Source organism: Eubalaena glacialis, chromosome 13 (assembly GCF_028564815.1).
Source record: "Eubalaena glacialis isolate mEubGla1 chromosome 13, mEubGla1.1.hap2.+ XY, whole genome shotgun sequence".
NCBI classification, from domain to species: Eukaryota; Metazoa; Chordata; class Mammalia; order Artiodactyla; family Balaenidae; genus Eubalaena; species Eubalaena glacialis.
This window is the reverse complement of record NC_083728.1, coordinates 13,869,199-13,894,168: the sequence shown is the minus strand read 5'-3', so window position 1 is coordinate 13,894,168 and position 24,970 is coordinate 13,869,199. Positions and strand designations below refer to the sequence as shown.

Below are 24,970 nucleotides of genomic sequence, written 5' to 3'. Positions count from 1 at the left end.
TTATTCATTTTTAGTGGCACTATTTCCGAAACTGAAATGGAAAGTTAGATCAATCAAATAGGTTAGAAAAAACAAAAAGAAAAAGGTTAGGAGGAAATTTTGTTTTATTCCTTGCTTGATTAGAAGGCAACTTATCTGGTTACATTTAGTTGTAAAATTTTAAACTTTAAATATGCATGTTAAAGAACTTCCAGGAGTTTGAAACATTGGTAAAATTTTTACTATTAAGCGAAGCAGAATATGAATGACCATATCAGGCTAGAGAACAGTGCCTAATACTTCAGCCAACACTGAGACTCTTGTTTTTTACTTTATTTGGAATACAAGGCTTTTTTTTTTTCCTTTTTTCTTTTTCTTTCTTTTTTTGGGGGGCTTATTTATTTTGTAAAGGAAGACAGTGTTTATTTTGGTAAGAAAGACATTCTTGGGTGGGTGGTATTTATGTCTTGTACTTGATTATTTATGTACTGAATCATCAGAGGATATTTATGTATTGTGCTTTTATGTTTTTTAACAGGTTTGAGGAGTCCACAGTCTGTGCAGTCTGTTCGTCCTCCATATAACCGAGCAGTGTCTCTAGACAGCCCTGTTTCCGTTGGCTCAAGCCCTCCAGTAAAGAATATTGGTGCTTTCCCCATGTTACCAAAGCAACCCATGTTGGGTGGCAATCCAAGAATGATGGATAGTCAGGAAAATTATGGCTCAAACATGGGTATGTTATTTCTTTTCTTTTTTTTTTTTTTAATTTTATTTTTAATTTTATTTATTTATTTTTGGCTGCCTTGGGTCTTCATTGCTGTGCATGGGCTTTCTCTAGTTGCAGCGAGCGGGAGCTACTCTTCTTTGCGGTGCACGGGCTTCTTATTGCTGTGGCTTCCCTTGTTGCGGAGCACGGGCTCTAGGCGCGTGGGCTTCAGTAGTTGTGGCACGTGGACTCAGTAGTTGTGGCTCCCGGGCTCTAGAGGGCAGGCTCAGTAGTTGTGGCGCATGGGCTTAGTTGCTCCGTGGCATGTGGGATCTTCCCGGACCAGGGCTCAAACCCATGTCCCCTGCATTGGCAGGCGGATTCCCAACCACTGTGCCACCAGGGAAGTCCCTTATAGGTTATTTCTAATGAATATTAATGATTAAAAATTTCTTTTGGGAAAAGCAAATTTAAAATACTTAATTGGAATTAATTAACAGGTTTTTGAATAACAGTAGCATGTTTCTTTCATGAGTATTCTTCATTTATTCTGTGTCTTGGTGATTTAAACTCTCAAGGAGACTTTCAGTCCAAGACATTTTCTTCTTTATTTCTTTCTTTGCCGCGCTGTGGGGCATGTGGGATCTTAGTTCTCCTACCAGGGATCGAACCTGTGCCCCAGAGAAGTCCCGCAAGACATTTTCTAACCTGTAATGAATACATAGCAATAGAGGCATACCTCAGCAGTATTGCAGGTTCTGTTTCAGCCCACCGCAATAAAGTAAATATCACAATAAAGCGAGTCACGTTAATTTTTTGGTTTCCCAGTGCATATAAAAGGTAGGTTTACACTATATTAAGTGTGCAATAGCATTATGTCTAAAAACAAATGTACGTACCTTAATTTAAAAACACTTTATTGCTAAAATATGCTAACCATCATCCGACAACATAGGGTTGCCACAAACCTTCAATTTGTAAAAAACGCAGTGTCTCTGAAGCACAGTACAGTGAAGGTATGCCTGTGGTGGCCTATCAGAAATGTCTTAATAGTTGGCCAGCCCTATTTTTAGAATGACAAAGCACTTTTTTGTCAAGGCTCATGTGTCTAATGACTGTACCTGTAGGATATAAGAAGAATTTCATTCTAATATGGAAAATACCTAATTTCTGTTTTAGGTGGACCAAACAGAAATGTGACTGTGAATCAGACTCCTTCCTCGGGAGACTGGGGCTTACCGAACTCGAAGGCCAGCCGAATGGAACCTATGAATTCAAACTCCATGGGGAGACCAGGAACGGATTATAATGCTTCTTTACCCAGGCCTGCCATGGGTGGCTCAATGCCCGCCATGCCTCTTCGGTCCAGTAGCATCCCAGGTGTGAGACCAGTGTTGCAGCAGCAGCAGCAGCAGATGCTTCAGATGCGTAAGCGTTCCCTTCATAAGAAAAGAAAATTAGATGTTTTAGGCTAACTTTTGCCTTTGGCTTATTTGAAAATTTATCCTTTCTTTTTGTTCCCCCAGGGCCCGGTGAGATTCCCATGGGGATGGGGGTCAGTCCTTATGGCCAAGCAGCACCATCGAACCAACCTGGTTCCTGGCCAGATGGCATGTTGTCCATGGAACAAGGCCCTCATGGGACTCAAAACAGGTGGGGCTTTATTAAGTGACCCTGTGGAAAATGTAAGCATTGGATTATCTAGAAAAGGGTGAGAGCACAGGAACAAACCTGAAAGAGGATGAGAAAAACTCTCTGTCATTGAGGTACTCATTGCCATCTGTGTGTAAAAGCGAGGCTGAGTCTGAGACAGCATGCGTTTGTGGGAGAGGGAGGAGACAGGACTGTATCTCTCAGCGATTGGGACTGTTGAGTGGTCACACCTGGGAGCCTCCATGTGCCGTGATCGTCTCTCATAATGTAACAATCCTCCTCCATGAGGAGAGGGATAAATTAGCACTAGTTTGACAAGATAAATGGTGTGCAGAGGGTGAGCCTCAGTTTTCTGGAAAGTTCATTTTTTAGGATTGGATAATTCTTTTCTAAAATTATTTAAAACGTTTCAGGGATGAAGGTGAAAGTGAAATATAGCACGCTTTTATTTTTGTGAAAGAAAGATTGTGGATTATGTCTATTTCATTTTTTAAGTTTGGTCAGTAACTCATTGGCATGAAAGAGGCTACCTGTCACTGTCAGCTCTGACTTGAGTTCTACAATAAATTAAGCAAAGAAAAATGAATTGATCTGTTGAGTAGACAGAAGTGTAACTACATGAGCTTATTAACTTGAGTGCTTCTCTACCCAGTAGAGAACAAATAGTTTCATCACAGAATTTTTCTGAGACTGGATAAATGTCTAGCTCCATGCCCCTGTAATGTGTTGGAGAACTGTGGCATTGCTGTGGGGTTTGTATTATACTCGTATGGGGTTTGTATTATACTTGTCGATACATGAGCTCTGTGGGCCGTGTATGAAACAAAGTTATTTTGGTAGAACCCTGGGCTCAGTTCAGCATTTCTACCTTTTTTCCCATTCTTTTGTTGATTTCTCCAGTCTGCAAGTATCCTAACTACTACCACTTCTGTTCTTGTAGGGTCTTGAAAACACCACCCTCTTCATCCCTCCAATCTCCTTTCCTAAATCTCTGCTATCCTCTAAATGTCAAGGGATCTAGCAATTGCATTTTGGTGGTGGGATTGGGAGTTGTAATCTAGATATGGTGGTCGAAGATGACCTGGTGAGGTTTAAAATTGTGGGTCTTAAATTTAAATTGATGCCATTTGTTCTTTTCTGCTCCTCTGTTAGTTTATTATTTACACTTGTATTATTTGAGTTATTGCATATTAAAAATACTGTGCGGGGTTACTTTGATCTTTTTTTTTTAAGAGGAAAAGCACCATTGAAATTGAATCTAAGTCTCTTTTTAGGCCACTTCTTAGGAATTCCCTGGATGATCTCCTTGGGCCACCTTCTAACCTTGAAGGCCAGAGTGATGAAAGAGCATTGTTGGACCAGCTGCACACACTCTTGAGCAACACAGATGCCACAGGCCTGGAAGAAATTGACAGAGCTCTTGGCATTCCTGAACTTGTAAATCAAGTAGGTAGCAGTACTGTGGAAGTAGAAATGTGTGTGTGTGTGTGTGTGTGTGTGTGTGTGTGTGTGTGTGTGCGCGCGCGCATGCGTGCTCGCATATATCCATGAAGCCATGTACAACAGTGCCTATATGTGTATCTTTTCTTTATGTACAGCACTACATTCATGGATACCAGCATTAAATTTAGAAAATATACTTTATAATTGTGATAGAACTTCCAGCAACTCACTGTTTTATAAAGATGTCAAATTTTAGGCAACCATAGAAATGATCCAGTAAAACTACTATACAGTTTTTAAAATGTTGCTTTTTGCTTATGTTAGTTGAAGCCTCATTTTTATAATTACCTCTTTCTACTCCCTGGACAACCAGTGTATACTCTGAGGAGGCAAGCTTTTTTTGTTTTAAACAAAACCTGTTTACACTGGTAAATCTGTGAATATCCCAACAACATCATCTCCTATTCCTAGTTACCTATTCAGCCTTATGAAAATATGCCATTTACAAATCTGTATTTTTTGAAACATACATTTTGTAGTGGATCTTTTCATTATAGGATGTGTGTTTGGGGGCACTTGTGTAAGTCTGTGTGTTTAATGATAAGTGGGAAAGATCCTCAGAGTTCTCAGGCTTTGTTGGGGAGACAAATGTGTATAAAAAGAATTACACTTCAGTGTGGCAAACACTGCACAGAACTTTTTAAAGGGTGGTTGAGAAACACGGAGCAGTGCTTATGTACACCTGGGGGTACCAGCCACCTGTGACCCTGACCGAGGAGCCGTGTCTGACCTGGCTGGGGGAGGAAGTGAGGGTTACATGAGGACCGAGAAGCTTTAACTGCCACTAGAATTTTTTTTTTTTTTTGGTCTGTGTCGGGTCTTAGTTGCGGCACTCGGGATCTTCGTTGAGACATGGCGGTGCAGACTCTTCGTTGTGGCGCGTGGGCTTCTCTCTAGTTGTGGCGTGCGGATTTTCTCTCTCTAGTTGTGGCGCGCGGGCTCCAGGGTGCGTGGGATCTGTAGTTTGTGGCACACAGCTCTCTCATTGAGGTGCGTGAGCTCGGTAGTTGCAGCGCGTGGGCCTAGTTGCCTCGCGGCATGTGGGATCTTAGTTCACCGACCAGGGATCGAACCAGCGTCCCCTACATTGGAAGGCGGATTCTTTACCGCTAGACCACCAGGAAACTCCCCTAGAATTTTATTTAAGGTGGAAATAGTTTTCTTTGTCTTCATGTAAAATAGTTAATGGTCCTTATATAAAAATCTGACAATCACAAAAGTACATATTTTTTAAAAAAGTTGAAAATCCTCCATTATCTTGGCACAAAGAATCATAAGTAACTTTTGTGTGTATATTTAAAAAAAAAAAAAGGAAGCAGACGTTTAAAATACTTTTGTGGCCTGTTTTACTTTATGAAAGTCATAGTCAATCATCTTTTTTGTTTAATGTATACATCTTTAATTTTAATGGCCAAATAGTATCTGTCTTATTGAACACTATTTAACCAGTTATCTACTGATGAAAATTTAATTGTTCCTAAATACTTTCTGTTATAATTCTATGAATTACTTACATCTTGTTCACTTTGTCTGTTTTCCTAGCTACAATCCAAGAGAAAGGATGATTGGGTTGGAGGGCTTATTTTAGAGGTTTATCTACATACTCTCAGGCAGTTTTCCTGGATGATCGTATAGCTGCTTTTCCACAGCAGGGTGTGATGACTCCAGTCCGTCACCCTCACCAGCATTGCTGCCATGGCCCACGAAGATGAAAGAACCCACAGTGTGGAAGAGCAAGTGACGGGACAAATATTGAGCATGATTATTCTTTCAGATCCTTGCAAGTCTGATGGGCAACAAAGATTCTTGTTTTAATTTGTATTTCTTTCATTAGCAAGATTGAACATATTTTATATTTTTTGGCCATTGAGATGTGTTTAATAGTTCTGATGGGGTTTTTATTTTGTTGATCTGTAGCGATACTTTAGTTACTGATTGTTGATTCCTTCATTTAACAAGTATTTGTCTTCTATATGCCAATCAGTCTTTCCGTAGAGACTGAGGAGCAATAGTGAACAACTTATTTCCTGCTCCCAGAACTCAGGCAAGGAACCACACAGATAGAAGTAGACATGGTGAAGGAGAGGTTACGAGGAAAGGCATGTGATGCTGTGAGACCTTTAAATAAAGGGACCTTTTCTTAGGATAGGGCGGGATGTCAGAAATTTTCTCTAAAAAACATGTTTGCAGGATGACTGTTAACCTGTCTATATTGTATATTGTAAATAGTTTGCCCAGTTTCTTTTTTTTTTTATAAATTTATTTATTTTTGGCTGCGTTGGGTCTTCATTGCTGCACGCAGGCTTTCTCTAGTTGGCGGCGAGCGGGGGCTACTCTTCATTGCGGTGTGCGGGCTTCTCATTGCAGTGGCTTGTCTTGTTGCGGAGCACGGGCTCTAGGCGTGCGGGCTTCAGTAGTTGTGGCATGCGGGCTTCAGTAGTTGTGGCATGCGGGCTCCGTAGTTGTGGCTCGCGGGCTCTAGAGCACAGGCTCAGTAGTTGTGGCGCACGGGCTTAGTTGCTCCGCGGCATGTGGGATCTTCCCGGACCAGGGCTCAAACCCGTGTCCCCTGCATTGGCAGGAAGATTCTTAACCACTGCGCCACCAGGGAAGCCCCACCTTTAGGTTTTGTTCATGTGGTGAATACACCTCAGGGGACATGGGCTGTTGTTAATTTACCTGTCTCTACTAAACTCGTCTCTTGCCACCTTCAAAAGCATTCTTGTGCAGATGACATGAGAATTCATTGATCACAGTGATTTTTTAAAAAAAATTATTATTTATTTATTTATTTATTTATTTTTGGCTGTGTTGGGTCTTCGTTTCTGTGCGAGGGCTTTCTCTAGTTGCGGCAAGCGGGGGCCACTCTTCATAGCGGTGCGCGGGCCTCTCACTATCACGGCCTCTCTTGTTGCGGAGCACAGGCTCCAGACGCGCAGGCTTACTAGTTGTGGCTCACGGGCCTAGTTGCTCCGCGGCATGTGGGATCTTCCCAGACCAGGGCTCGAACTCGTGTCCCCTGCATTGGCAGGCAGATTCTCAACCACTGCGCCACCAGGGAAGCCCAATCACAGTGATTTTAATTGATTTATTTTACACTTGGCATGGGAGGTCAGTGTTGGTACAGAAATCTTGTCTGGAACAAGTAGTATTTCTCCAGGTACTCAATACATTGTAGATATTTGGCTCAGAAAATATTTGAGTGTCTCCCTGTGTGAGACCCTGTGCTCCGTAAGCACTAGTACACAGCTATTAAAAGATGGTTTGGTCTCTGGTCTCATGGAATTTAAGACAATAAATTTGATTTCGCTTTTGGAATTCTGCAACATCATTGTTCACATATATTGACTTATATTTTTCACCTTCTTTAAAGCATTGTATTTCTGTTGCTTTCCCACATGTACTTTACTGTTCATTTATGTGTTTGATGTTTAGGGACAAGCTTTGGAGTCCAAACAGGATGCTTTCCAAGGCCAAGAAGCGGCAGTAATGATGGAGCAGAAGGCAGCATTGTATGGGCAGACGTACCCGACACAGGGGCCTCCAGTGCAAGGAGGCTTTAGTCTTCCGGGACAATCACCACCTTTTAACTCGATGATGAATCAGATGAACCAGCAAGGCGGTTTTCCTCTCCAAGGAATGCACCCTCGGGCCAACATCATGAGACCCCGGACAAACACTCCCAAGCAACTTAGAATGCAGCTTCAGCAGAGGCTGCAGGGCCAGCAGGTAACCAGTCACACGCCCGAAGCAACTTTCCCTTTGGCCTCCTCCTCTTTCATTTGTTTTTGGACTGTGTTCTTTCAGGGCTCTTGCCACTGGCTCTCTATCCCTCGTCAACTAAAGAAATTCCTTCCGTTTTCATTTCTGTGTAACATTTTATTTGTATGGATGGTTCCTTGCTAGGGAGTGGTTGTACTAGAATTGGATACCTTTCTATAAGAATATTCTACTGTACAGGTTGAAAAATAAAAAATGTCAGAGAGGATTGCTCTTGGGGGAGAAGAGTGCTTCTTGTTGGCTTCGTAGTCTTAGAGGTAGATAATTTCTATTATTAAAAAAAGTCCTTAATGTTAATAGCCAGATGTTGAAACCTTATTGATTTGAGCAGTTTCTTTAAGGAACCTCTGCTTTCTAGATGTGTTATACAACTTGAGCTCTTTTAATATTTTTTTTCCGTTGTTTCCTTCGTAACACATTTTTAAAAATTTATTTTTATTTTGTATCTTGAGTGCACTGAGTTCTTAAATGTGGGGGAATCGAACCACATAAGCAGATGAGTGAATTGAGAATCCAGTGAGCCGGAGACTCTCCCAGTGTATTAATGTTCCTAAAAGTCAGCGTAGGTACTCAGGAAAGCTGTGTTAATACGTTCATGGTATCATTTTTTACCATTTCTTTCCACTAAAAATTACCCAGGAAATGGTAGCAGAAGTAGTTTTTTCCAGTGTTACTTTGATCAAATTAAAGCAATTTCCCTAATAGCCTAAGTAATCCCAGAGAAAATCTGACTTTATAAATCCTTTGAGTTCCTGTGGAAGACATTCTTTAAGCTGCAGAATTGCACTTTCACTTTTCTGCCTGTTGCTGAACATGAAGGCCTCACATGGCAGCCAAGGGCTTTCCAGCACCAACCTTTTTGAAATGTGAAAGTGTGCCGGTTCAGCTTAGCCATGACTTAGCCCGGTTAATGGGTTTAGAGGTGACCTCGCTGGGTGGTGCCAAGGGTGTGGACAGCTGTTTGGGCTCATTAACGTGCTCCACTTGCATTCTCACCACCCTGTGTCTTCCCAGTTTTTGAATCAGAGCCGTCAGGCACTTGAAATGAAAATGGAAAACCCCACTGCTGGTGGGGCTGCGGTGATGAGGCCCATGATGCAGCCCCAGGTCAACTCCCAGGTGAGAATCAGTCTCTCCGTGTTCAGGGCTGAATGCCCCGCACAGGGCTTGGCCCATGCTCAGCTCTCAGTAAGTGTTTATTAAACAAAGACAGTACATAATCCCAGATTTCTTGTGTAAGAACCCATCCCATGGTCCCATCACACTTTTCTTCTTCCCTTTGTCTCTCCTACTGGTAACTAGGAAGAATCAGAGGAAGAGAGGTTCTTTTATTAAAAACCACTGATTCATGTTTTTAAAGTTAATTCCCCGGGGGTGGGGTGGGATGAATTGGGAGACTGGGATTGACATACATTATACACGATTGATACTGTGTATAAAAAAGATAACTAATGAGAACCTGCTGTATAGCTCAGGGAGCTTTGCTCAGTGCTCTGTGGTGACCTAAATGGGAAGGAAATCCAAAAAAGAGGGGATATATGTATACATATAGCTGATTCACTTTGCTGTACAGTAGAAACTAACAGAACATTGTAAAGCAACTGTACTCCAATAAAAATTAATGAAAAAATTGATTCCCTTTGTGATCAGTTGCTGTGTTGTGAAAACAGCTACCATTTACTTTTCAGGGATTGCAAATAACAAATCTGTAAACTTTTTTCTGTTCCTGGATTGTGAAACCACATGCTCACTGGGTAGAATTTGAAATTACAAGAAGTATAAAGAAGAAAATAAATAATTTATAATCCCACTCTCAGTGACAGCCTCTGAGATGACCTGACTTCCCATAGTGGGAGGAATGCTGTTACAGTTCTGTCTGCCTCCAGCGCATGGTGGACACTATATTAAGGCATTTCCTTAGTGTGCACAAGGCAGATGACTACACGAAAATCCCTACTGTGGTTTGAAGTATTGTTAAACAACAACAATTCTGAAATGCCTAGTTTTCGCTGTTAGACCTACTCGGAAGTACCGATACCTATATATTTTCTTGATAGTCAGACCTCCTGTATAAGCTGAGCTAGGATGCTTTCCAAAAAGAGGATAAATGTTTGCTTTTTGGTGATGATCTCTCCCAGCTGGCAAATCAACAGGTCAGCTTCCTTGTTCAGTGCTTTGATCACGTCACCTCCTTACCCTTCACTTCTTCTGTCAGAAGGTTTAGAGAGACTACAAGAGCTTCTGGGGTGGATTCCTGCTTCTCTGAGTATAACCCCATCCCTTTGTTTTTGGCTTCCCTTTTTGTTTCTCCCCCAAACATAGTCTCATGCCTGCCCCTTTTCTTCTTGCTGTTTTATTTCATAGTTTTTGAAAAGTTTGTCCTCAAATTCTACTCCTACACGTTCTCTCACTTTGAGGAATGTTTTCTAACTATGGCAAAGCCCGGTGACTTGTCTGCTTTCGTCCCCTAGCCCCCAGTAATTTCCAGGCCCCTGTTCTGCTCCCCCAACGCCCATACCCACACCGAGCCAGAAAGCCTTCACCATAATGAGAATTGTGCGTTTCCTTTTTTGTAATTATATAGAAAGGCATTGGGTGTTTTTTCTTTCTGATACCTCATGTGTCATGGGGGCACTGCGTGTATGAAATTGGCTAGCTCTTGCCACATGTGTGTAATTGCGTTCTTTCTCGGGTATTAGCAGGGTTTCCTTAACGCCCAGATGGTCGCCCAGCGCAGCAGAGAGCTGCTGAGTCACCACTTCCGACAGCAGAGGGTGGCGATGATGATGCAGCAGCAGCAACAGCAGCAGCAAACCCAGGCCTTCAGTCCACCCCCTAACGTGACTGCGTCCCCCACCATGGACGGAGTCCTGGCAGGGCCTGCCATGCCACAAGCTCCACCCCAGCAGTTTCCGTATCCACCAAATTATGGTAAATTTGTCAGGGATAATAATGTCTTCCCCAAAGTAACATTCCTACGGCTGTAAGAGTCACTAGGTCTGTTGTATATTAGAAACAAATGCTATTCACTCTCTTGTTATTTCACAAGAGAAACAAAATTAATTAAAAAATAACAGAACAAAAATGTCTACTGCAGTGCACAGGTGATTGTCATTGAGGTAGATGATCTATCATAGTTCAGGTTTTTTCCCCCCGGGTCTTATTTTTACAGTTCCCCACATCTTAATTTGGAAGAAAGACTTACCAGGTCCCCTCCAGTATGTCCCAGCATAGTAGAACTCTGCCATCTCCCAACAGTGAGAGCAATGCACTGTGTGGGCTTTTTGAGTTCCTTTTCTTGGTGGCTTGGACATATTAATTACAGTCATGCCTTTGTGAGGTTCCAGGAACGTGGTGGGAGTGGGGCTAGAGGTATCTATTGCAGAGATGACATTTGAGGATGCGTCCCTGTCAGCTGGGGACACAGCTCTTTGCCCTCTAAAGGGGGATGGAGTGAGGAGCAGCGTGGTATGGTGTCCTTTTTATACAGAAAGCTCACAGAAGTAAGTGCCCTTCGGGGGATCCACCCAGTGTGCATCTCTGTAGTAAGCCTGTTACTCTAGTTGTCACCTTGGTGAGAAGCAAGAATTACTGGCAGGCAGCATCTTTATACCTTATACTTAACACATTCCCCCACCTTTAAAAAAGAACCTCAAGTTACTATAGAAAGCTGATATTCTAAGGAGGTAGCATTTGAGCATTGTAATTTCTTTTTCTTCTTCTTTCTTTTTAAAGGAATGGGACAACAGCCAGATCCAGCCTTTGGTCGAGTGCCTAGTCCTCCCAGTGCGATGATATCATCAAGAATGGGTCCCTCCCAGAATCCCATGATGCAGCACCCTCAGACCGCACCCATGTATCAGTCCTCGGAAATGAAGGGCTGGCCGTCAGGAACCCTGACCAGGAACAGGTGAAGAACAGGGAATTTTTTTTTTTTTTTTTTTTTTTTTTTGGCTGAGCCGCTTGGCTTGCGGGATCTCAGTTCCCTGATCAGGGATTGAACCCAAGCCCTCGGCAGTGAAATTGCAGAGTCTTAACTACTGGACTGCTGGGGAATTCCCGGAATAGGGACTTCGTAAAAGTCGGCCACATTCTAGTGCCAGAAATTCAGGGAATTAGTCTCTGTTTTTCAGCCAAGCCTGTTTGGATGGGGAGATGAAAGGTCCTAGGCTTACATTAGAGAGTGTGTGATTTGGCTCATCTGTTTTGAGAAGCCTTCCTACTGTGCGCATCTCCACGAGGGTAGTGAGTACAGACAGCTGTGAAAGATAGAAGGCAGGCTGTCAGAGTTTTCTTGCTCATGTTGTTCTCTGCTTGAGTACAGCGACATTGACAAAATTGCGGTAGTCTCTGTGTGCATGTCCTGTGTTATGAAAATGACCCAGGAGGTAATTTCCTGCTTTCTTTACAGCTCTTTTTCCCAGCAGCAGTTTGCCCACCAGGGGAATCCTGCAGCATACAGTATGGTGCACATGAATGGCAGCAGTGGTCCCATGGGACAGATGAACATGAACTCCATGCCCATGACTGGCATGCCGATGGGTCCTGATCAGGTACGGGGTGAGGGGATCTGTTCCTTACCTTTCTCAAAAAATTTTTCCTGTTCTCTGGAGAGAACCAGAGCCTCAACTGTAATGTTAAAGGTCCTAGGTAGATTTTAAACTTGGATGTATAACTTAAAAATATATGTAATCATTGAAAAAACTTTTGGTTTGAAGGCATTGGGCCAGTTGATACTTTCAGAAATCTGGGATCTAAGAACTGAATCAGTCAGCCAGAGCCATGTTGCAAGCCGTCAGTGTAGACATAACAGATTCTTTTCTGTTGGGCAAAGTGTGTGTTTTACTCATGTTACTTCTGGTTGCCAACAGAAATATTGCTGACATCTCTACCCCAGGACCTCCAAGGAAATCACTGTACAAATGACACTGCACTAGGATTATTGGGAGTAAAGAATCATTGTCTAGGCACCCAGCTTTGAAGAAAGGACCAGCTTTGATCTCCATCAAGGGTATTTCAAGTGATGTCATTTGAGCAGGCAGGACTGGATTTTAAGCTGAAGCGTGATATCTACCTGTTAATTTTTCCCTCCTCCTATGTATCATGGTGTTTAAAACAGAAATATTTTTGGCGTTCTGCCTTTTCAGGATGTGATTGTGGAGGCACGGAGTGTTACTGATCACAGAACTGTCCGGTGTCACTTTTTTCTGCTTGGCTATCCAAAGTCTTTGGAAAAAATGTAGGTGGGCCAGAGAACATTGGAGAAATCAAGAGATTAGAACATCCGGTGTCTTGATAGTTGCGGTATTGGGTGAAGAGCATGGTCCCAACCTCGAGTGTTTTTGTCACTATCAGGTTCTGTCCCGGGAGTGGGCATTTCAAAGTTCTCCCTTAAGGATAGTGTTGAGTTGCTCTGACCCTACTCTTGGTTGTCCTAGGCTTTTTCCTAAATAGCATTTTTATCTGCCCCTACTGTCCTGTAATACTTCACCTCCAGGAATTGTCCTTGGTGTCAAATGGCTTTGTAGAAGGGAAAATAGATGACAGTATTTAATTGCAGCAGTCAGTGGCAGTTTTTCATATGCTAACGTGCAGCGGAGTGCACTTTATTTAAAAAGTAATGGATAAATGCAATATTCTCGAGGTCTTGAGGAACGGTGAACCACATACCTAGTTTTTGTCTAATCTGTTGGACAAGAACTGTGATTTTTTTTTTGTTGTTGTTGTTGAAAGTACTGGTTTCACCCTTTGCCTATATGGTAGAGCAATAATTAATGCTTTTTGAAAATAAACTGCAGAAAACCCAAGGCCAGGTACTGCATTCTGAATCAGAATTTCGCAGTGTTTCTGTGAATAGAATTTCTTTTGTAAATATGACCTTTAAGATATTGTATTATGTAAAATATGTATATACCTTTTTTGTAGGTCACAACAACTCATTTTTACAGAGTTTGTGAAACTAAATATTTAACATTGTTGATTTCAGTAAGTTCAGCATGGTGAGGTTACCAACAGAAGTCATCCCCTGAATTTTGTGGCCTGGGGGATGGGGCAGTGGCCAACAGCTTTTCCTTGCCCCCAGCCTTAGATGCCTCGCTTGTTTTCAATCTCTTAATCTAAATGCTTTTTAAAGAGATCATTTAGATGTAGACATTTAAATTTTTTTAAAAAATTTCTCTACCAGAACTAAGCACTTTGTTAATTTGAGGGGAGAGAATAGATACGGGGAAATAAACTTAAAAAAAAAAACCAGATACCAAGGATTTTAAAAGATCAAGCAATTTGATTTCAAAGAAGAATCTTGGATTTTAAGCAGTCCATAAATTAAATGGCAATTCATGGTATTTTTTTTAAAAAGTGAATACGTTGTCTTCTCATCCATTTTAGGAGTGCTCTAAGGTTTTGGTTGCTAGGACCTGAGTCCCACATTGAGATCTCAGGCGTAGAATCCTCGGTGTGTGGTTCCTGGTGTCTGCTCAGCTTGTCTTGTCCTTCCACTACCGTGATGTTTTCCCCCGAGAATTGGAGGAGTAGCATCATGGTTATTTCCTAAGGAGTTCAGTCTCCATAGCAGCCAGTTTCATGCGATTCAGAGCCGAGGTCTGATTGGGCGCCTTTGCATTCCCTCCCTGCTCTGCTCCCGTCCCTTTCTGCTGCTGCCACTTGTCAGTTGGGAATAGGGAAGAAAGTCAAGTTTAATTCCCTTTACCTGGTTTACTTTATCAGGTTCAAACAGTTGAATGAAATTGGGTTTTCGGACTATCTATGAATTTCAAATGTCTGTTAGCCTTGGTGTCATTTCCTAGCAATAACTGAGAGCCAGTTGAAATTTTTTCACACGTTTAGCCAATATTTCTAGGTGTCTCTGAAAGTGAGATCATTTAATTTCTTTGACTTATGGGTAAGTGAAACCTGTTTCCAGAACCACCACTAGAGTGGATTTGAGTTTCACACTCCCCCCACCTGGTTAAAAACAAATCTAAGATTATAAATCCATCAGCTTCCATCCGAGTGGCCTGTACTTTTTAGATAACACATCCTCTGGTCTGGAGACAGAGGCAGAGCTGAATAAGAGTCTCTGTCTTTTTAGACACAGTTGTATCAGATGTATCTGAACCTTTCTCGTTGAAGTCACACGTGTGTGGGAGAAATAGAATGGTGCTCTTACCCTTTCTTGACTTTTAATTAAAAACAAAAAGTTTTGTGATTCTTTTCCTCAGTCAGTCCTGACTCCAGGCTAAGTGGAAGGCAGCACCCCCTTTTTATATGGAAGAAAAATGTTTATTATAAGTTTTTATATTTTCTACTTGTTCATTTTATTGGTGCAAATTTGAGATTTTGTTTCCTTTTAATAGATGCAGTCTTTGAGATAATTTGTTGTTTTTACCTTTATTCCTGTTTTATCTTTTTCGGATAATTCTCTTTGTACTCCTCTGCCTACCTCTCCTCACCCCTTCCCTCACCCCCACCACTTTTTTAAACCTTAGTATCTGTTGGGTGAACAATGTAAGTAATGTTTTCATCTGCTTTTAGAATGTGAGATATTTCCAGTACCTACTTTTTTGCTGAATCCAAAGATATATAAATATAAATATATATATATTTTATAAAGATCAAAATGATATAAAGGAGATACGTTTCTTCCTTTAAAAAAACAAAGAGAAATCCATTGTTAATGTTCATATTATGATGCCACTTTTCTAAACTGTGCATCTTGATGGAAAGGTGTAAATATCAATCAATAGGACTGCTTAGTTAATCAGTATTTAATATCTAAGGTGAGTCGGGGGTGTATAGGGGCGGGGTACTACAGAACATAGCTGGCTTGCTGTCCTATAAGTTCCTTGATCCATAGACAGATGCAGCTGGAAAGTAAACAGAATGGATTGCCAGCTACCCATATGCCTGTCCAGTTCCCTTTTTATTTGCAGAATCCGTGCATTTGTTCACAAGTGGGAAATTCATAGGAGTAAAACCTCTTGGGTGGATGAACTTTCCCCTGCTGCAGAGGAGCAGGAGCTGTTACGTGGCTCCAAGGCAGACTGTTTAATCATGAGCAGGGTGTTCTCTTTTTTTTTCCTTCTCTTTTTCTCTTTCCAATATATGGAATTTTGAAGAAGATGGACATGTCATTCTGAGAGCAATATTTAAATTCTCAGGAATTGACTTACAGTATTGAGAATGAATTCACTTTCAATCAAGTTTACATTAAATGATGTTTTTAAAAAATATAAATCACACTGCAAAGAATCCAAACCACATGGGATAACTTATGAGATGGTTGAGTGGTAAGCTGTGACTCCTTTGTTGATCATTTTGGACGTCATTGTAAATAAAGGTTTCTATTTAAAATTGAAGGCTGAGAGTGTGCCACTTTTTTTTTTTTTTTAAATCCCGATTGGATAAAGGGTAAGAGATAAGGCTAAGGAATCCTATTGCAGATAATAGTAGCAGTTTCTGTGAGGTTAAAAGAAATCTTGAAAGCATGGCCCTGTTCTTACACGAGGTAAGTGCTTAGGGGTCGTGTGTCAGGGAGAAACGTGCTGGGCCAGGTGATGGCTGAAGTTCCTCCTCCTCCCAGTCTAGTGTTCCGACAGCTACCTTTAGCCGTGGGACTACCTGGTACACGACGAAGGGCTGGATGAGGTGAGTTGCTTTGCAGTTGGTTAATACTTTTAAAAAGTGAGGTCCTAAAGCTGGTGTGATATGAGACTTACCTTTGAGGTCCCTGAAGTATGGTAAATTCTAGTCAATTTATAACCATGTATTCCCTTTTAAAAAACCATCTAAACCCATGGTGTCTCCTTCCAAAAAGGTGTTGACTGGTGGTATCTTGAATGCTTTTTAACAAAAAAAAAAAAAACCAAACACACCAAAAAGACTCCTAAGAATGGCCTTTTAGAAAATGTCAAAGGTTCTCTCATACCAACTGCTGGTCACTGGCTGGGGTTTTCAACATTGTTTGACAATACTTAGACTACAAAATTTCTTTACAAATACAATTTTATTAAAACTTGGGACATACATCAACTTCATGTCTTTGCAGGACTTTAAAAAACATCAGTTCTGGGACAGATAACAAAGGAATCCTGGGAGAAATGGCATCTGGTCAGGAAGAGGAAAGTCTACAACTGCACGGGGTTTTTTTTTACATGGGCCACAGCGTTTATTGACACCACCACTCTTGAAAATTGGGTTTTCTTATTAGTCAAATAATTCCCCTAAAAGTTCCCGAGCTGGTTACATGTAAATAGTCACATATATACAGTGAAGTCAGTTTCTTCAGAGGCAACCAGGGTTATCGTGTGAAGTATAAATTTATGACTTTTGTGCTGTTGACTCATTGTGAAACTCGGTCACCATTTCCTGCCTCTGTCCTGCTTCCTAGTTCCTTCTTTGTGAAGGACCAAAAGAATAAGAGGATTTAAAACAGGGTGGTTCTTCCCAAAACAGGGTGGTTCTTACCCTGTGATTTAAAAAAATTCCAGTGACTTTCACCCTTGGGGAAAATTTCCAAGAAAATCTCTCTGCTGTTCTTCCCTTGTGAGCCTCTCAGAGAGGGTTAGTGGTGACTTTTTGATATGAAAATGCATTTTGTGCAGCTGGTGAGGTATAATCCAAAGCAAAAGCAGGGCAAAAATGGACTTCCAGAAGTCTCACTACTCCTGATGGTTCTCTTCCAGAATCTGCCACGTTGACTGAAAGCGAATTCTGTGTGTCTCAGGCTTCTTGGCTAACATCATAGGTCTGCTGGAAATCAGAGTTTTTCATTGTGCAGGTGATGCCTCTGTTTTTGGAGGTCTATCTCGTGCTTCTTAACCTTCCCAGCCTTCCCACAGTTGGCCCCTGTAGAACAAAAGCAAACTCATGTATCACGCTGCTTATGGATTTCTTCATTGGTCCTACAGCTGAGTAAGCTTTGCTTCAAGGATGTGGCTGCGGAGGAGGAGTATTTCTAGGTCCCTCAGGGCTCGCTATCACCTAATCATCTAGATTGTCAGTTGTTGGCTTACACATTCAGTGGCTGGCAAAGATGTCATTCAAAGATCTGGATAGGATAGTGGCTAAGGAGAAAGTGAGATGTAAAGATCAAGTGCTTTCATTCTGGTAGCACCAAAGAAATGCTTAACTGGCTCATTATTTTTCCTGTTAAAGCCACACAGGTTTATATGCATAAAAAGACAGAAATGAATAGGCCAGAGGTTGCAAATGGCAGCTCACCAAGGGGGCTGGTTGGCCTGCATGGTAACTTCATGGTAAATTAGTTGCCAGCATTAACAAATTCTCACACATATCTACGTTTCTGGATTTTCTCGATGAAGCAGAGGATTCAAATTGCATCCCATTCCATTCTCTTTAGACCAGAGTGACCTCTGCAGGTTGCCACAGCCTCCTGGCCCCTACCAGCCTCTGTTGGCCCTGGAGTTCGTAGCACGGATGTTTTGGAAACTATTCAGTGATGCCACCTTGCCGCTGACACTGTGGACCAAGTAGCACCTCTGCAGCCACAGCCTTCAAGATGCCTGGCACTTAGCCGACTGACATGGTTCTCAGCCTCTCAGGAAGGCCTTGAGCTTACCAAGCACAGATGATGATGTGGAGAACAACGGTGTATTAGACAAAGTATTAATCTAGAACATGAAATGTATCCAAGTATGTTATTTTATGGGAAAGACTGACATGACTGCTTCCCCTCTTATGGCAACAGATGAGAGGAATAAGTGAGAAAGGGCACGCATGCAGAACAGCCTCGGCAAAACGAAGCGGATCAGGCCAGATCTCTATTGGTAAACTGGTTCCTCAACTCACAGTGATTTGGAAGAAGGTCTCTTCATTTCTGGCCACTTTCGACGCTGAAACTGCCTAAGTTTTCGAGTGTCAAAAGGAGAAAGAGTGTTAACCATCACCAAGAAAGAAAAAGTGACCCCCAAAGAACTAGACACAGAAGGTCTCTTAGTGGACACCTATCGCTGGTGGGTGAGCTAGGCCCCTGGCAGACCAGAGAAAGGTAGCATCCCAACCTCACACGTGCAACCTCGAGGTTAGACTACAGGATGGGCCACCATATGGGGCGATTGTCAGGCTTTAAAAGCAAAAGCAATACCTGTATTGCTCATAGCTTCCTCCATCTTTCAGTCCTAAAGGAGAGAGAAATGTACAACATGGAAACAGGTAAATTAGGGCAAAAGTGGCACAAGCAAGGACAAACTATATAACTGCCTCTTTTTCTTCTTTAAAACACTTCAGGTTTTTTGTCACAAACCCATGACGTTGGTAGTGGCTCCTAGACAGAGGGGACTGAATTACCAGGTGATCTGTCCCTAAGACCCTTGGTAGGTCGCCTACACTCTCGTGGCCTCTTATCGGTTTCAGGCTTCTGTTGCAGTCATTCAGCACCGACCTTGGTCACAGTGGGGGAGCCACACGTGGGCACGGAACACCTATGCTACAGAGGACAGATAGCCGAGGGCAGCGGGGAGATCCCGAGTGTGGGCTCTCGGCAAATTTCCCAGAGGATGTGGTAGTGTGACCAAGTGCGTGGGCTCTGGACCCAGTCACGTTACTCATCCATAAAACGAGGACAAGCAGATTCACCTCAGAGAGTTGTCAGAAGGCCTGTCAGTTTATGCATGTAAAACACTTAGCACCCTGGCGGGCTTATAGTGATGGGTAAGTGATGGCACTTATCGTAAAAGGAACACGTGGTTGGTGAATGTTAGGAAGGTGATATTATAGCTACTGGTGAGAATTCACCAACTCCTGGTGATTCTGGATTCACTCCTCAGACAGGACCGCCTCAATCCCCTCCTGTGGTCACCCTGCACCACGCTGGGGCACCTGCTCACCCAGGTCCATGTTCCGGGTCCGGGGGTTACACTGCTTGTAACCCTTGCAGCTCCTCAGCTCCATGAGCTGCACGTGTAGCTGATTGAGGACATCCCTGTCCAGGGTGTTCACTGCATTCATCAACTGGTTGGAAAAAAGGTAGGTTATCAACAAGGTGAAGACAGGGACCCCCCCCCCGCCCCCTTCTACCAGCTGGGGGACTTCAGGCAGGTGGGGAGTACAAGGTGTGAAGGGATGGTGACTTCTACTTCCACAAGAGCTGGGGTTTGGAACAGTTAGAACTACCTTTTGCCTCTAGCCCCACATGCATGAAATCTCAAAATAAAAACCACCTCTGTGTACGTCACATTGAACTCCTGGAGCCACTGGTCAGGAAATTTACCAAGCTTGGAAAGAAGCCCTTCCCAGCCCTGTATTTTTAAGCAGCCTTCCTTCACAGTCCCTCAGGTCCTCTTGATGGAAAAGCAGCCATCTGGCGAAGGGCTGGGTGAGTGACCTTGTCCTTACCTGGTCTGGGAATTGCTGGTGACCCACTAACCTACCAGCTCTGTCACCCCCTTTTGTAAAATACAGGGATGACCTATCAAAGGAGAAAGACTGGTGGCCTGTATGGTAATTAGAGCAAAACAAGACAATCGAGTTGCTTGCACTTACAAATCGTGTAAAAGATTACTTTCAGGCTTTTCTTGAAACATGGAAGACTGGGCAATGCCAAGGCCATGCTACTGAGAAGCTCTAGCGCTGAAGCTGGGTCGTGACCATCTGTTTCAGAAGGGACACGCACGTTCCAGTCACCAGGCTCCGTGGCTGCTTCAGTCCCGCATGTGTTCGGTTGGGTTAATATAGGGGAAGCGCGGAGTAAGGGCTGCCTGAGTGTTAGTTACCGGCCTATCATCTGTAGGGTTTGGCCTGACCCTAAGGACCCCTGAGCCTCCAAAGTTGTAGGCGTCTTCCCAAGATCCCACAAAGCCTGCTGGAACCGTGCCAGGTGCGTAAGTTGGAGGGAAGAGGCTGTACCCGGACGCAGGAAGACGGAGGCGGGAAGGGCGGATGGCACACACAGTCCCAGCCTTCCTGGTGGCTTCAACTCACTTCTGCTGTCTTAGAGACTCAGTGGGACTTGAAAAACCGGTTATCACTTCCTCGGGGTGGGGGGGCCTACCTGGCAGGGGCCCCATTTCTCCAGCCTGTGTTGCCCGTACCTGGTAGGGGTCTGTGTTGAGATCAAAGTACTCCAGGAAGCCGGTTGCAAATTCACAGAAGAGGAAGTTGTGGGTCTCATTGATGGTCCTCATGCACCAGTACGTGTTGTTGTTGGCGCTGGTGCAGGCGCAGAAGGGCCCCACTGCCAGGGAAGAGAGCACGCCCTGAGCCGAGGAGGCCCTGGCTGCCAGCCCCCAGCCCCTTCCTGCCCGTCCTGCCGGAGCACTTGACCCCTGAGGTTGCCGGGGGACCTGTTCCCGAAAGACCCTCAGGGTCTGGCCAGGAAGCGCTCACAAGCTGGGGGGCGCTGGGGCCCTGGGCCCCCCGGGAGGAGCCCCCGCCCTGGGCCCGGCTGGCTCACGCGTCCAGAGGGGCGCCGTCTGCCAGTGCTGGTTGTCGTGGGTGAAGCACGTGAGGCCGGGCATGCTGCACGTGTCGTTGTTCCGCAGGCGCCTGAGCAGCTTGCGGAGTTTCTTCTTGCGCTTCTGCTCCCGCAGCAGCCACACCTTGTCCTTCTCCTGCAAACCCTTCCTAGGGGCACACAGGGCCGCACCCCTCACACCTCCCCCGGCCTCACCCTGGAGCCTCTTCCTGCCCAGGGAGCCAGGGTCGTGGCCCTGGAGGGTTCCCAAAGGGAAGGCCCCTTGCCCAGGTCCTTGGCAGGGCTGGGGCCAGACGAAGCTCCTGTCATCCGACAACGTTAGCTCCTGAGGCAGCACAGGGTGAGGGCGTGCCGGGCCTCCTGCTCACACCCGTCCCTGGGGCCTGTGCCCTGCCCTGCCCTGCCCTGCAGTAACCCGCTCCGGCCACAGAGGGGCACCCGGACCCCTGCTCGTTGTTGATCTGGCAGTTGGGCCTCTGCAGGGACTGCTGCGCCTCCCAGGGAAAGGCCAGGACTTGGCTTGTCCTTGTTTGTTTTGGCTTAAGGGAGGGCCGCCTCTGCCCTTACCTGAACGGATGCAGGCTGGAGCCTTTGTGCTTGAGGCGGCCTTTGTGCTGGGCGTGGTAACTGCAACAGACCCCCCCCCAGCCTGGCTTTCAGACACTGTGCACAGCGCCACACCATGGGGTGGCTGCGAACTGCGCTTCTCTGGGATCCCTGTTTCTCCTCCTGGGGCGGTGCTGGGGAGGTACTATCCCTGGGTGGCAGCCCCCTGCCTGCCCAGCTCCTTCCTCCATACGTGACCTGGGAGCCCCCCCGCTGAAGGCCTCAGCCAGACATAGAAGGTCGGGGTAGAGGCGAGTTAACCAAGTCTGGAGGCTGGGCCTGGCTCTGCGTGGCTTTAGCCTCAGCATCTCCAGGCGGGTTGCCCCCAGGCCCCCGCCCACCTCACGCTTGGTCAGGGCCAGCCCTGGGGGAACCCATATTTTGTAAGCCCTTTCTGGAAAGGCAGCAGTGACTACAGTAGCCACTAACCACATGTGGCTATTTCAGTTTTAATTAAACTACCAATTCGGTTCCTCAGCTACAGTGGCCGCAGTTCAGAGCTCAATAGTCACATGTGGTTGGTTGGTGGCCACCATATGGGGCAGCACAGATACAGCTGCTTCCATCACCAGAGAGGTTCTGTTGGACGGCGCTGCTCGTGAGTTCAGACCCTTGGGCTGGGGGTTCCCTGAGCTGGTAACGTGGGCCTTGGGCCACGTGGGCTGTTCCCAGAAGGGCAGTCAGCAGAGGCACTTTTCCCTCCTGGGAACCGGCTCCACAGTCAAGGGCCTGCCTGTCAGCAGTGCATGAATCTGGGCATCTGGCTGGTACCCGAGGGGCGGTGCTTTCTGCCCAGTGGCTGACAACGGGGATGTGAATTATTACTAATTATGTTTACCCTAAGCAAGGAGACAGGGATATAAAAATAATGAAAGGAGTCACAGAGGAGGGGATGCTGTATCCCTAGGAGTGATCCCGCAAGAGCACTCGGGGCCTTCCCGGGGGCTTTCTGCTACCTCCTCACCTGATTTTGTGACAGTCACATTCTTCTGGCCGCTTTTTCTTCAGGTGACCTCGGACTTCTCTCAGGTTCTTAATTTTGTTCTGCAGGGTCTCGATCTGAGGGAGGGAGCAGGAGAGGAGGCCGTGAGCCTCTGGGGGGGCTGGGTCAGCAGGGCTGGCCTGGCGGGGCCTCCCAGCCACTGTGCGCGTCTGTGGGTGCTGGGGGGGGGGGGTCCTTGGTTCCACCTGCTGAAGGAACTGTGGGTCATTCTCCTGTCTTGTCCTGCCCAAGAACCAGCTGAGCCCATAGGGGACTTCAAAGTCTCCCCCGAGGCCTGTTGGAAGGGCTGAGTGTGGTGTGAGCATCTTGTAGATCACGGGTACGACGTGGCTGTGCTGTTCCCCCCACCCCAATCCGGCAGGAGCTGTCTGTCTGAGGCCAGGACCGACACTGCTGGCCCTGGTGAAGGATTCCGCGGGGCCTCCCTCCCCTGGGCCTGGCTTCCCTGCCTCCGGCTGTGGCTGGTGGCCCCGCTGAGCTCGGGGTCGTGAGAACCCTCCTGGCCCAGACTCCCGTCACCTCGTGGTCAATGTGCAGCTTGTGGTCCTTCCAGGCCTGCAGGGACTTGTACAGGTCCAGGTCGCACTGGACCGTGTCATTCTCCAGGATGTAGCACCTGTTCGAGAGAAGGGGTCACGTGGGGCCCTCGGGGCGTTGAGGGGGCCCAGGCAGGGGCCCGAGAGGTGTGGGCACCCCTGCCAAGGTCCAGCCCCCCCCCCCGACCCCCACCCTAGACTCTCACCGATGTGTGACTTTAATGGGGTTGGGGGCTGAGTAGTCCGGAAGGCCCCCGGTGCCACTGAAGTCCCCGCCGTCCCTGTCGTCTTGGTCCTCAGGAGCGCCTGGCCAGTGCCGCTTGGTGAGGTTGCGGGGCTGGGACCAGTCGTCCAGGCGGACGTGGTGCCCCTCGACGGCCACTGAGCGGATGGAGCGATTCCGGATGTAGCTGGCCTTGTACTCTGTGGGGTCAGAGGGGTGGCTGGGCTGGCAGTAATCAGAAACCTTCCAACAAACAAAAAGTCTAGGACCAGACAGCTTCACTGGTGAATTCCACCAAACATTTAAAGAAGAATGAATACCAATCCTTCTCAAATGCTTCCAAAAATAGAAAAGGAGGGAACACTTCCAAACTTATTTTTACGAGGCCAGTATTACTCTGATACCAAAACCACACAAGGATGCCACAAGAAAAGTACAGGCTAGTTATCTCTGATGAACATAGATGCAAAAATCCTCAACAAAATATTAGCAAACCAAATAGAACAATACATTAAAAGGATCATATACCATGATCAAGTGGGATTTATTCCAGGGATGCAAGGATGGTTTACCATCTGCAAATCAATGGGATATACCACATTAACAAATGAAGGATAAAAATCATATGGTCATCTCAATATATGCAGAAAAAGCATTTTACGAAATTCAACATCCATTTATGATAAAAACTGATAAGCCATTAATATCCAAAATATAAAGACTCATATAATTCAATAGCAAAACCCCTAAACAATCATTTGAAAAACAGGCAGAGGATCAGAATAGACATTTTTCCAAAGAAGACATACAGAGGGCCAACAGGTACATGAAAAGCTGCTCCACATCACTAATCATCAGGGAAATGCAAATCAAAACCACAGTGAGATACCATCTCACACCCGTCAGAATGGCTATTATCAAAAAAATACGAAATAACAAACGTTGGCGAGGATGTGGAGAAAAGGGAGCAATTGTGCACTGTTGGTGGGAATGTAAATTGTTGCAGCCACTTTGGAAAACAGTATGGAAGTTCCTCAAAAAATTAAAGATAGAACACCCTATGATCCAGCAATTCCACTTCTGGATATTTATCTGAAGAAAACAAAAACACCAACTCAAAGACATCTGCACCCCCATGTTCACTGCATTATTTACAATAGCCAAGATATGGAAATAACCTAAGTGTCCACTGATGGATGAATGGATACAGAAGATGTGGCACATACACACACACACTGGAATATTACTCAGCCATCAAATAGAAGGAAATCTCGCTGTTGGCGACAACAGAGGTGGACCTTGAGGGGATTATGCTAAGCAAAATAAGTCAGAGAACGACTAATAGCATGTGATCTCACTTATCTGTGGAATCTAAAACCAACCAACCAACCAAGCTCATAGATAACAGATTAGTGGTTGCCAAATGGGGGGGTGGGGGGTAGGAATGGTGGGCGAAATGGGCAAAGGGGGTCAAAAGGTACAAACTTCCAGTTACAGAGTCAGTCAGTCCTGGGGATGTAATGTACAGCATGGTGGCTATAGTTAATAA

The 24,970-nt window shown here is 45.0% G+C and overlaps 2 protein-coding genes across 8 annotated transcripts in view; one reads left to right on the top strand and one right to left on the bottom strand.

Annotated features, from left to right (window-relative positions):
- Positions 1-15,955, top strand: part of NCOA3 (nuclear receptor coactivator 3) — a 119,758-nt gene extending 103,803 nt beyond the window's left edge. For 3 of the 4 annotated variants that reach the window (XM_061210233.1, XM_061210234.1, XM_061210236.1), the window contains 10 exons: positions 518-712; positions 1,865-2,113; positions 2,212-2,338; positions 3,613-3,784; positions 7,277-7,570; positions 8,636-8,740; positions 10,321-10,552; positions 11,357-11,531; positions 12,033-12,174; positions 12,493-15,955. In XM_061210233.1, the coding sequence (XP_061066216.1) occupies positions 518-712; positions 1,865-2,113; positions 2,212-2,338; positions 3,613-3,784; positions 7,277-7,570; positions 8,636-8,740; positions 10,321-10,552; positions 11,357-11,531; positions 12,033-12,174; positions 12,493-12,504 (1,703 nt within the window). In that variant the 3' untranslated portion in view covers positions 12,505-15,955. The remainder of the gene's footprint in view (positions 1-517; positions 713-1,864; positions 2,114-2,211; positions 2,339-3,612; positions 3,785-7,276; positions 7,571-8,635; positions 8,741-10,320; positions 10,553-11,356; positions 11,532-12,032; positions 12,175-12,492) is intronic. The other variant, XM_061210235.1, reaches the window with a different exon arrangement.
- Positions 15,956-16,618: 663 nt separating this feature from the next.
- The window catches only part of SULF2 (sulfatase 2), a 142,512-nt gene continuing 134,160 nt past the window's right edge, over positions 16,619-24,970 (bottom strand). For 3 of the 4 annotated variants that reach the window (XM_061210358.1, XM_061210357.1, XM_061210356.1), the window contains exons 12-21: positions 23,405-23,621; positions 23,182-23,278; positions 22,624-22,718; positions 21,621-21,680; positions 21,033-21,202; positions 20,671-20,813; positions 19,468-19,591; positions 18,726-18,759; positions 18,431-18,484; positions 16,619-17,467 (exon numbers count right to left, since the gene is read on the bottom strand). In XM_061210358.1, the coding sequence (XP_061066341.1) occupies positions 17,437-17,467; positions 18,431-18,484; positions 18,726-18,759; positions 19,468-19,591; positions 20,671-20,813; positions 21,033-21,202; positions 21,621-21,680; positions 22,624-22,718; positions 23,182-23,278; positions 23,405-23,621 (1,025 nt within the window). In that variant the 3' untranslated portion in view covers positions 16,619-17,436. The remainder of the gene's footprint in view (positions 17,468-18,430; positions 18,485-18,725; positions 18,760-19,467; positions 19,592-20,670; positions 20,814-21,032; positions 21,203-21,620; positions 21,681-22,623; positions 22,719-23,181; positions 23,279-23,404; positions 23,622-24,970) is intronic. The other variant, XM_061210359.1, reaches the window with a different exon arrangement.